The 12,165-nt window shown below is 42.6% G+C and overlaps 1 protein-coding gene across 7 annotated transcripts in view; it reads left to right on the top strand.

Annotated features, from left to right (window-relative positions):
* The window catches only part of cfap74 (cilia and flagella associated protein 74), a 460,813-nt gene that overhangs the window by 110,395 nt on the left and 338,253 nt on the right, over window positions 1-12,165 (top strand). For 5 of the 7 annotated variants that reach the window (XM_059952431.1, XM_059952429.1, XM_059952435.1 and 2 more), the window contains one exon: window positions 6,028-6,132. The exons of the other annotated variants lie outside the window; for them this stretch is intronic. In XM_059952431.1, coding sequence (XP_059808414.1) covers window positions 6,028-6,132 — 105 coding nt within the window. The remainder of the gene's footprint in view (window positions 1-6,027; window positions 6,133-12,165) is intronic. 7 annotated transcript variants of the gene reach the window in all.

Here is a 12,165-nt window from a genome sequence, read left to right as displayed (position 1 = left end):
TGGAGAGGAGTAGGAATTAAATATCCAAGGATATCAGGTAATATGGGAGAACAGGCAGAAAGGTAAGGGTGGTGGGGTAGCGTTCTTAACGTTACAGAGGCACAGGCAATAAACAGAGAAATATCTGAGGCATGTAAGAATGGAACAGCACTTATCATGGGGGATTTTAACTTGCACATAGATTGGTGAATCAAGTTTAAAGCAGTCTTGAGGAGGACTTCACAGAATGCGTCTGTGATGGCTTTGTTGAACAGCATGTTTCTGAACCTACAAGGGAGCGCGCTATCTTAGATCTGGTCCTGTGCAATGAGACAGGTAAAATTAGTGATCTTGTGGTTAGGGATCCTCTTGGAAAGAGTGATCACACTATGACTGAGTTTCTCATACAAAGGGAAGGTGTCATAGTTTGATAGAAAACCAGTGTATTATGCCTAAACAATAGAGACTACAATAGGACAAGGGAGGATTTGGTTAGTGTAGACTGGGAATACAAGCTATGTGGTAGGACAGTTGAGGAACAGTGGAAGACTTCCAAAGAGATTTTTCACGGTGCTCAACAGAAGTATATTCCAGTTAAAAGCAAGGACAGTAAGGGTGGGGAGAGCTAGCCTTGGACAACTAAGGAAATAAGGGAAGCCATCAAACTATAAGCTCATGCACATAAATTCACCAAATGTAGTGGGAAACTGGAAGATTGGGAGGACTTTAAAAAGCAACAGAAAACCACTAAGTGAGCAATAAAGAAAGGGAAGATAGATTTTTTATGAAAATAAACTAGCAAAATTATTAAAACGGGTAGTAAAAGTTTTTGTAATTATATAAAGTGGAAAAGGTTAGCTAAAGTGAACATAGGTCCCTTGGAGGACGAGAAGGGGGAATTGATATTGGGTAATGAGGAAATGGCAGAGGCTTTGAATGACTGTTTTGTGTTGGTCTTCACAGTGGAGGACATGTCTAACATGCCAAAAGAGAGATGTTATGGATGCAATAGGAGGTGAGGACCTTGATACAATAGCTATCACTAAAAAGGTAGTGCTGAGCAAACTTGTGGGCCTGAAGGTAAATAAATCTCCTGGTCCTGATGGAATGCACCCCAGGGTACCAAAAGAACTGGCAGAAGGTGATAATTTACCAGAATTCTCTGGACTCTGGGCAGTTCCCAGCGGATTGGAAGATGGCAAATGTCATGCCACTGTTCAAAAAAAAAAGTAGGCAAAAGGCAGGTAGCTGTAGGCCAGTTAATTTAATATCTGTAGTTGGGAAAATGCTTGAAGCTGTCATTAAAGAAGAAATTGTGAGGCATCTGGAAAACAATGGATCCATCAGACAGACGCAGCATGGATTCAGTAAAGGCAGGTCCTGTTTGACAAACTTACTGAAGTTTTATTGAGGATATAACAAGCTGAGTGGATAGAGGGGAACAGATGGATGTTATTTACTTGGATTTCCAGAGGGCATACAATAAGGTGCAGAATAAAAGACTTGTCCATAAGATAAAAAAGCATAGAAACATAGAAAAACTACAGCACCATACAGGCCCTTTGGCCCACAATGCTGTGCTAAACATGTACTTACTTTGCAAATTTCCTAGGGTTACCCATAGCCCTCTATTTTTCTAAGCTCTATATACCTATCCAGGAGTCTCTTAAAAGACCCTATCGTATCCGCCTCCACCACCGTTGCTGGCAGCCCATTCCACGCACTCACCACTCTCTGCGTAAAAAAAACTTACCCCTGATGTCTCCTCTGTACCTTCTTCCTGGCACCTTAAAACTGTGCCCTCTCGTATTAGAGTAGTGTTAGCATAGGGATGCATAGATTTGGGATGATGTATTTGCATGGATAGAGGATTGGTTAACTACTAGAAAGCAGAGAGTTGGGATACATGGGTGTTTTCTCTGGTTGGCAATCAGTAGTGAGTAGTATGCCCTATGCAGTCAGTCCTCTCTCTCTCTCCCTTCCTCTCCCACACACATACATATCCACACCCCCCCCCCCCCCCCACCACCACCAATCTACACTTTATCCTTCCTTCTTTGGCCATCCTAGTACCCTGTTCCTGATTGTCCATTATATCCTTTTTAAAAAAAACTGTATCCCTTAAGAAAGCTAAAAGTACCCTGACCTGTGCTCTCTCACTCATGCCCAGTAACTCTTAATGTGAATTCCTTTACCTTACCCCCAATTCCCTTAGATTAATTCTCAACATCTCTCTCTGTATCCCATACCTCTTGCAACTCAGAATTACATGTTCTACTAACTCCTCTTCCTAACATTCCTCACACAAATCTGTCTGGTGTTTCCCTGTCATTTTCAATGTTTTGTTTAGTGCACAGTGCCCCAGACTTAACCTAGTCCACAGAGTTTCCTCTCTTCTGTATCCACTGCCTACTCTAGTACCTGTAACACTGTTTTGTATTTGGAACTGAGCCCGCAACTGTTCATGATTTACATTAACAATCTGGAAGAAGGGTAGTGTATCTAAGATTGCTGATGGCACTAAAAAGCAAATTGTGCAGAGGATATGGAGAGTCTTTGGAGAGATATACATAGATTAAGTAAATAGACAAGTGTCTGGCAGATGGAGTACAATGTTGGTAAATGCAAGGTCATCCACTTTGGAAGAAAAAATGGAAGCTCAGATTATTATTTAAATGGTAAAAGATTGCTGCTATGCAGAAGGACTGGAGAGTGCTTGTACATGAATTGCATGTCATGGTCCTTGTCTGCGAAGTCTGCATTCTGGTTCACGGTTCGGTCCATCTTTCCTTATTCCAGGTTTTCTGGTTTTCCCTTGTTCTGTTGGGTGCTGTAATTGAGGCACCTGATTCTCATTTTGGGCTGGCTACATAAATAGCTCCTGGGTTCAGCTTCATTTGCTGGACTGTTCCCTTCACCTTCCTCCTGAAGCCTAAGCCTCCATCACTGTCAAGTTCTACTGGCAGAGCAAGGCCGGAGCCTTGCTGTGTCTAGATAAGGAACTGTCTATTGCTGTTCGCAACTGTCTCGGTATCCACGCCTTCGCTAGGTAGGTCTGGCTGTTTGCCGCTACCTTGTGTTAGGAACTGTCTTACTGTGTTCTGTGTACGAATCCGGGCCCTATGTCCTGCTCCCTAGGAGAGGTCCTGACTCTGTGTAGAGCCCCAGCCCCAAGTCCTCTTCCTAAGGGGGGGTCCCACTCTGTCTTCCATGTCCCCGTGTTCCTGTCTCTCTCAGGACCTAGGCTCCATGGTCCTGTCTCTCTCGGGACCAAGGCTCCGTGGTCCTGTCTCTCTCGGGACCAAGGCTCCGTGGTCCTGTCTCTCTCGGGACCAAGGCTCCGTGGTCCTGTCTCTCTTGGGACCAAGGCTCCTTGGTCAGGTGTCCCAAGATCGAATCAAGGCTTCGGATTCTTGTCCAGTCCATGTGCCTCGTCCTGTGCAGGAGTTCTATGTCTAGTCCTGCAGCCCAGTCTTGAAGAACCCAAGCCATGTCCAGTCCTGTAGCCACGTCATATCCTCACTTAGTTCTGGGGCCTGAGCCCTGGTCAACACCCAGGTTCTGGGTCCTTGTGTAGTCTCTGGCTCAGAGTCGAAGCCCAGGTTGCTAGTTCCCAGTTCCTTGTTCTGGTCCCACTTTCCGAGCCAAAGTCCTAGCCCAAGTCTGTGTTCCTGTCCCAGCTCCTAGTCTGTGTCCTGTCCTGTCCCGTCCTTAACTCTAGTCCAGTCCAGTTCTTAGTACTTAAGTGTTTGTGTCTTGCATTTGGGTCCGCTCCCAGCGCCCCCATATGACATTGCAAAAGGTTGGTTTGCAGGTGCAACAGGCTATCAATAAGGCAAATGGAATGTTGGGTTTCATTGCTGGAGGGATTGAATTTAAGAAAAGGGAGGTTATGCTGTAACTGCTAGATACTGATGAGGCCACACTTGGATAACTGTGTGCATTTCTGGTTGCCTAATTTGAGGAAGGATATACTGGCTTTGGAAGAGGTACAGAGGAGGTTCATTAGGTTGATTCCAGAGATGAGGGAGGGGGTTAGACTATGAGGAAAGGTTGAGTCACCTGGGACTATACTAACTGGAATTCAGAAGAATGAGAGGAGATCTTATAGAAATATATAAAATTATGAAAGGGATTGATAAGGTAGAGGCAGGCAAGTTGTTTCCACTGATAGGTGAGACTAGAGTTAGGGGACATTGCCTCAAGATTCGGGGGAGTAGATTTAGGATGAAAATGAGGAGGAACTGCTTTTCCCACAGGGTGGTGAATCTGTGGAATTCTCTGCCCAGTTGGACCTGTGAAGGCTACCTCAGCAAAAATATTTAAGACAAGGTTGGATAGATTTTTGCATAGCAGGGGAATTAAAGGTTATAGAGAAAAGGAAGTAGGTGGAGCTGAGTCCATGACCAGATCAGCCAAGATCTTACTGAATGGCGGAGCAGGCATGATGAGCCAGATGGCCTAATCCTCCTTCTATTTCTTATGTGCTTATGACTTAATAGGAATTCGTGGGGTGGGTTTTTTCACAAAGGGTAGTATCTACTACATATTGGAGTTTCTGCAGATCGTGGATATCTTGAGGAATATACACAAAATACTGGAGGAGCTTGGAGGTCAGACAATATCTATGGAGAAGAATAAGCAGTCAACATTCTTGACCTGAAACATCATCAGTTCATTCCTTTTCATAGATGCTGCCCAACCTGCTGACTTCTCCAGGCTTACTGACTCATAGTGCCAGGGACCTCAGTTCAGTCTTGACCTTGAGTGCTTTCTGTGTGAATTTTGCACATTCTCCCAGTGACTATGTGGGATTCTTCCAGGCACTTTAGTTATGGAACATAGAATAGTACAGCACAGGAACAGGCCCTTAAACCCAAGATGTTGTGTCAAACCAAAATAAACGAATAATCAAATAGACAGATAAACTAATCCCTAATGCCTACACAAAGTCCATATCCTTCTATTTTTCTGATATTTATCTGCCTATCTAAACATCGCTTAAAAGCACCTATTGGCCTCTACCACCACCACAAGCAGCACATTCCAGGCACCCACAACTCATTGTGTGGGAAAAAAACTTGTCTCTCTCATCTGTTTTGAAATTACCCTACATCCCAAAGACATGCAGCTTGGTAGGTTAATCAGTTCCTCGAAGTTTTTCCCAGTATGTAGGTGCATGGTAGAATCTAACGAGAGAATAGCTTTATTTGTCACATGTACATCAAAACATCAAAAAATGCAATGAAATGCATTGTTTTGTGTCATTGACCAATACAGTCCAAAGATGCACTAAGGGCAGCCCTCAAGTGTTGCCATGCGTCCAGTGCCAACATAGCAAGCCACAGCACAGGATCAGAAAATGCTGCAGAAAATTGTAAACTCAGCCAATTCTATCATGGCACTAGCCTCCCCAGAATCAAGGACAGCTTCAAAAAGTAATGCCTCAAGAAGGACCTCATTATTGACCTCCATCACCCAGGACATGCCCTTTTCTCATTGCTGCCATCAAGGAGGAGTTTCAGAAGACTTAGGAACAGCTTCTTCCCTTCTGAAATCAGATTTCTGAATGGACAATGAACCCATGAACACTACTGCACTACTTTTTTTGCTCTCCTTTGCATTACTTACATAATTTACTTTAATGTTATATATATATATATATGTTATTGTAATTTATGGTGTTTTTTTATGTATTGCAAAGTATTGCAAACAACAAATTTCACAATATATGTCAGTGATATTAAGACTGATTCTGAGCAGCTGGAAGAAACCAACGTGGTCATGTGGAGAACATACAAAATCCTTACAGTGACGGGAATCAAACCCCAATTGGTGTTCACTGGCACCATAAAGAAATGCTACTGTGCTGCCCCCTCTACATGTGGTTGGTGGGAATGTGACATTAAAATGAGTGGTTGAGGTTCTGCACAGGCTGAATGTGCTGAAAGGCCTGTATCAACTCTGTATCACTCCACACTATAACCAAACCAATTTTGTCGCATTATGATTGTATTGAACATTAATATTAATAATTTGTTCAATCAGGGCTGCTTTGTTTCGTCTTCGAGCACAGCACAGACGGTTGTGTGAAGAGCTTCAAAAGGAGGAGAACATTCATTTAAAAACTGATTTGACATTGAAGGAGAATGAGTAAGTGGTTGACTGAAGACAGAACATGGGTGGCTGAAAAGCAACAAAATTTACAGGCTAAAACTCTGAAATAAAAACCGGAACTGTTGGAAGCACTCAGCAGGTCAGACAGTATCAATGGAAATGAATGAACAGTCAATGTTTCAGGCCGAAACCCTTCATTGGGACTGGAAAGGAAGGGCAGAAGATGCCAGAATAAGCAGATGTGGGGAGGGGAGGGAAGGAATACCAGCTAGAAGGTGATAAGCGAAGCAAGGCGGGTATGGGAGGGAGGATGAAGAAGCTGGGAGACAATAGGTGGTAAAGGTAAAGGGCTGAAGAAGAAGAAATCCAATAGAAGAGGAGAGTGGACCTTGAGAAAAAGAGAAGGAAGGAAGGAACCAGGGGAGACGATACTCATTTGAGGAGAAAAGATAAGAAGCCAAAGTGGGGAATTGAAGACGAGGGGAGGGGGAGTGGGAAGAAATTCCTGGGTTAGAGAAATTGACGTCATCAGGTTGGAGTCTATCTAGATGGAATATGAAGTGTTGTTCCTTCAATCTGAGAATAGCCTCATCTTAGCAAAAATGGAGACCATAGACTAACATATTGGAATGGGGATAGGAATGAAAATGGTTGGTCACCTGGAAATTCTGCTTTATGCAGATGGAGCAAAAGTATCATTAGGGATATGGAAAAGTGCAACATAGAGACAGGTCTTTTGGCTAGTCCGTACAGAACCATTTAAGCTGCCTATTCCCATTAACCTGCATGAAGACCATGGCCCTCCGTACCACTACCATCCATCTACCTTTCCGAACTTCTCAGAATCATTGAAATCGAGCTCGCATGCACCACATGCTGGCAGCTCATTCCACACTCATCACCCTCTGAGTGAAGAAGTTTCCCTCATGGTCCCCTTAAAGTTTTCTCCTTTCACTCATGACTTCTCGTTGAAGTCCCACCCAACCTCAGAGGAAAAAGCCTGCTTGTATTTATCTTATCTATATCCCTCATAATTTTGTATACCTCTATCAAATCTCTCAATCTTCTATGTTCCAAGGAATAAGGTCCTAACCTACTCAATCTTTCTTTATAACTCATGTCCTCCACACCCAGCAACATCCTTGGTAAATTTTCTCTGCACTCTTTCAACCTTGGGTAGATGGCCAAAAGTGCACATAATACTCCAAATTAGGCTTCACTGATGTTATACAACTTCAATATAACATCCCATCTCTTGTACTCAGTGCTTTGATTTATGAAGGCCAGTGTGCCAAAAGCTTTCTTTATGACCCTATCTACCTGTGATGCCACTTTCAACAAATTATGTACCTGTACTACCACGTTCCTCAGTGCTCTTCAGTTACCTGCATTAAATTCCATCTGCTATTTCTCAACCAACTTTTCCAGCTGGTTCAGATCCTGCTGCAAGCCATGATAGCCTTCCTCGCTGACCAATACACCCTCCAATCTTAGTGTCATCCTGAAATTTGCTGATCCAGTTTACCACATTATATTCCAGATTATTGAAAAATAGACGACAAACTACAACAGACCCAGCACTGATCCCTGTGGCACTCCACTAGTCACAGGCCTCTAGTGTGAGATGCAACCATGTGCTACCATTCTCTGGCTTCTCCCACAGAGACAATGTGTAATCCAATTTACAACCTCATCTTATATGCCTGGCAACTGAGCCTTCTTGACCAACCTCCCATGCGGGACCTTATCAAATGCCTAACTAAAGTCCAAGTAGACAACATCCACTGCCTTATCTTCACCAACTTTCCCAGAAACTTCCTCAAAAAATTGGTTAAGATTGGTTAGACACGACCTATCACACACAAAGCCATGCTGACTATCCTTAATTAATCCATGTCTACTGAAATACTTATATATCCAGTCCTTTCCAATAACTTTCCCATTAGTGATTCAGACTCACTGGCCTATAATTTCCTGGGATTTTTTTAAGAGCCTTTTTTGAACAGTGGAACAATCTTTGTTATCCTCCAATCCTCTGGTACCTCACCTGTCACTAAGTATAATGTAAATATCTCTGCTAGGGCCCCAGCAATTTCTCCACTTGCCTCCTACAGGGTCAGAGGAAACACTGTGTCAGGTCCTAAGGATTTATGCACTCATATTTGCCTCAGGACAGCAAATACCTTCTCCTCTGTAATCTGTATAGTGTCCATGAAGTTGATGCTGCTTTGCCTCTCTTCTATAGAGTCTGTGTCTGTCTTCTGAGTAAGTGCAGATGCAAAAATCTTATTTAAGATCTTCCCTGTTGGTTTTGGCACCACACACGGATTACCATTCTGATCTTCCAGAGAACCAATTTTGTCCCTTACAATACTTTTGCTCTTAACATGTCTGTAGAATAACTTAGGATTCTCCTTTACCTTGTCTGCTAGATCAACCTCATGCCTTCTTTTTGCCCTCCTGTTTACTTTCTTGTGCTCTCTTGTACTTCTTATACTCCGTAAGCACCCCATTTGTTCCTACCTGCCTATACCTGCTTAACCACGGTCTCAATATCTCTTCTAAACCAGGGTTCTCTACACTTGTTATCTTTACCTTTTATTCTAACAGGTACATATAGGCTTTGTACTCTCAAAATTTCACTTTTGAAGGCCTTTTACTTACTGATGCACCATCAATAACTCACTCTGAGACGTAAAGGCGAGATATCGGCTTTTATTGACTGGAAGAAGGAACCAGCAGTGAGTGACCACCATACTACATCCTGGAGACTGAGAGGCCTGGCCCAGGCTAAGATCGCCTTTTAACAGGGGTCTGTGGGAGGAGCCACAGGAGCAGTCAGCATGGGGCGTGTCCAGACAGGCACACGTAGTTCACCACACTTACCAACTTCAATTTTGCCAGAAAGAAGCCTGTCCCAGTCCACACTTGCCAGATCCTTTCTGATACCATCAAAATTGGCCTTTCTCCAATTTAGAATTTCAACTCATGAACCAGACCTATCTTTTTCCATATTTATTTTGAAACTAATGGCATTGTGATCACTAGATTCAAAGTGATCCACTACACAAACTTCTGATACCTGCCCTGTCTCATTCCTTAATAGCAGAACAAGTATCACTCACTCTCGTGTTGGGACTTCTACATACTGATTAAGGAAACTTTCATGAACTTTCAACAGTCTGCGATCTCACAGCAAATTCTTTCCTCTAAATCCCTCAGACTGTTGAATTGTCTGTAATATATGCCCATTGACATGATCATACCTTTCTTATTTCTGAGTTTCACCTATAATGCCTCACTAGATGAGTTCAAATCAAGTCACTTTTTCTTATCATTTTGACCATAACTGCTGGTACAGTACACAGTAAAAACAAGACAATGTTTTTCAGGACCATGGTGCTACATGAAACAATACAAAAACTACACAGAAAAACCTACACTAGACAGATCTACCCAGAACTGCATAAAGTGCACAAAACAGTGCAGGCATTACAATAAATAATAAACAAGACAATAGGCACAGTAGAGGGCAGTAAGTTGGTGTGGTGACTAGCACATGTCATGTGTCCTGATCGAGCACTGCCATGATATTTTCCCCGACTAGTAATGCCATCCCTTGTCTTTTAATCCCTCCCACTCTTGTCACATGTAAAACTGAACCCTGGAATATTGAGCTGCCAGTCCTGCTCCTCCTGCAACCAAGTTTCACCAATGGCTACAATATCATATTACCAGGTGTTGACCCACGCCCTGAGCTCATCTGCCTTTCCTACTATTTGCATTGAAATATGCACAGCCCAGGACATTTGTTGCACCATGCTCAACTTCTAGTTTCCTGACTTTGTCTGAGGTCTGAACAACATCTGTCTCCACAACCTCTCCACTAACTGTTCTGGCACTCTGGTTTCCATCCCCCTGCAGCTCTAGTTTACACTCCCTGTTCAGCACAAGCAATCCGTTCTATTAGGATATTAGTCCCTTTCCAGTTCAGGTGCAAACCCCCTTTTCTGTACAGGTCCCACCTTCCCTGGAAGAGAACCCAATGATCCAAAAAGTTGCCACCTTCTTTCCTACCCCAACTCCTAGGCCACATGTTAAACTGTATGATCTCCCTACTTCTGGCCTCACTAGCACATGGCATGGGTAGCAGTCCTGAAATCTCAATCCTGGAGGTCCTGCCCTTTAACTTATTATCTAACTCTCTGAACTCACTTTGCAGACCTTCGTCATTCTTTCTACTCATTGGTACCGGTGTGGACCTGACCACTAACTGTTAACCTTCCCACTAAAGAATGCTGATGATTTGATCGAGATGTCCCTTCCCTTCTGAGTCACAGAGCCAGACTCAGTGCCAACGACCTGACCACTTTGGCTTTCCTCTGCTAGGTCATCCCCTCCGCAGTATCCAAAGTGGTATTCTTGTTGTTGAGGATGATGGCCACAAGGGTGCTCTGCACTGGCTGTTTAACTCCTTTCTCCTTCTTGACTGTCACCCTGCTTTCTGTGTTTTCCACCTTGGGTGTAACTACTTCTCTAAATGTCCTATTTATCACTCCTTCAGCCACCCTAATGCTCGACTAAGCAGTCCCCCAATCTACATCGTGTCACCAATGTAGAAGGAGGCCCTCCAATGAACACTCATCAATCTGAAAGATTATTTAAATTTAGATTGATGTTCATGCTTAATTGTTATTCAATATACATTTGTAACAACTAAATGAAACAGCGTTCTGCTGGGCCAATAGGGTGGTCCTGGACTTATTTCCACTTGGCATGATTAACTTATTATTTAATTATTTATGGTTTTATATTGCTATATTTCTTCACTATTCTTGGTTGGTGCGGCTGTAATGAAACCCAATTTCCCTTGGGATCGATAAAGTATGTCTGTTTGTCTGTCTGGTGCAAAGGTCCAAAACTCAGTACTAACAGCATATAACACATATAGTTAAGATAGCACATACAGTCGCAAAAAAGAAATAGAAATTATATTAACCCAAATATCTGAGTGGAATGCTCTGAAGATTGTTTGTGCATGGGATGTTGTCCTGGAACTACATTTCAAAAGTATAGTGCAATACATAAAATTGCTATAGATCTGAGCACCCTTACTATATATATGTGCCTAAGGCTTTTGCACAGTACTTAGTAAATACACGTTTTTCCAACATGTACTTACTATTGGAAAATACACAATTTCCAAAGAATAGCATAGAAGTTGTGCTTTAGTCATGCGTGAGGTTTCACTCGCCTCAATGCTGAACTGACTGTAGTCTACAGCCATTGGGTTCCTGGACTGGCTTTAGCACTGAACTTGCTCCATTGCTGTGTACTCGCTTTTGGGGTCTCTGTGGTTCATGCTCTGTATTATGTTTGCTTTTTATTGTTTGCACAATTTGTTCTTATTTCACATGTTGGATTTTTGGTGGTCTTTGAGGTATGGAGTTTTTTGTGGATTCTGTTGGGTTTCTTTGTTTTGTGGCTGCCTGCAAGAAGACATACCTCAAGGTTGTATATGACGTACATCCTGTGATAATAAGTGTTCTTTGAACATTGGAATTTGATAGTCTTGACTTACGGTAGAAACAATTCTTGAAGTTCATGCTGTAAGATATTTCATTATAACACTGACAAAAATAACTCTGAACATGAAATTTGTGCAGTAGACAAGGAAATTATTCTGCCCAACATGAATATGCTAATTTCTAAAGAGCCATCTAAATTCTATTACCTTACCATAACTCACAATTTTTCAGTTTTTTCATCCAATTCATTTCTGAATGTTCCTTCTCAATTTTTTTCCACTGCCTTTTCAGGCATGTGCACTCAGTGGCCACTTTATTAGTTACAGGAGTGGAAACCAGTGTGGTCTTCTGCTGCTGTAACCCATCCACTTCAAGGTTCAATGTGTTGTCCATTCAGAGATGCTCTTCTGTACACTACTATTGTAATGCGTGGTTAATTGAGTTACTGTCACCTTCCTGTCAGCTTAAAAGAGTCTGGCCATTCTCTTCTGGTCTCTCTCATTCACAAAACATTTTTGCCAAAAAACTGCTGCTCATTGGA

This window comes from Hypanus sabinus, chromosome 27 (genome assembly GCF_030144855.1).
Source record: "Hypanus sabinus isolate sHypSab1 chromosome 27, sHypSab1.hap1, whole genome shotgun sequence".
NCBI lineage: Eukaryota > Metazoa > Chordata > Chondrichthyes > Myliobatiformes > Dasyatidae > Hypanus > Hypanus sabinus.
The sequence above is the reverse complement of the archived record's forward strand: the minus strand, read 5'-3'. Positions and strand labels throughout refer to the sequence as shown.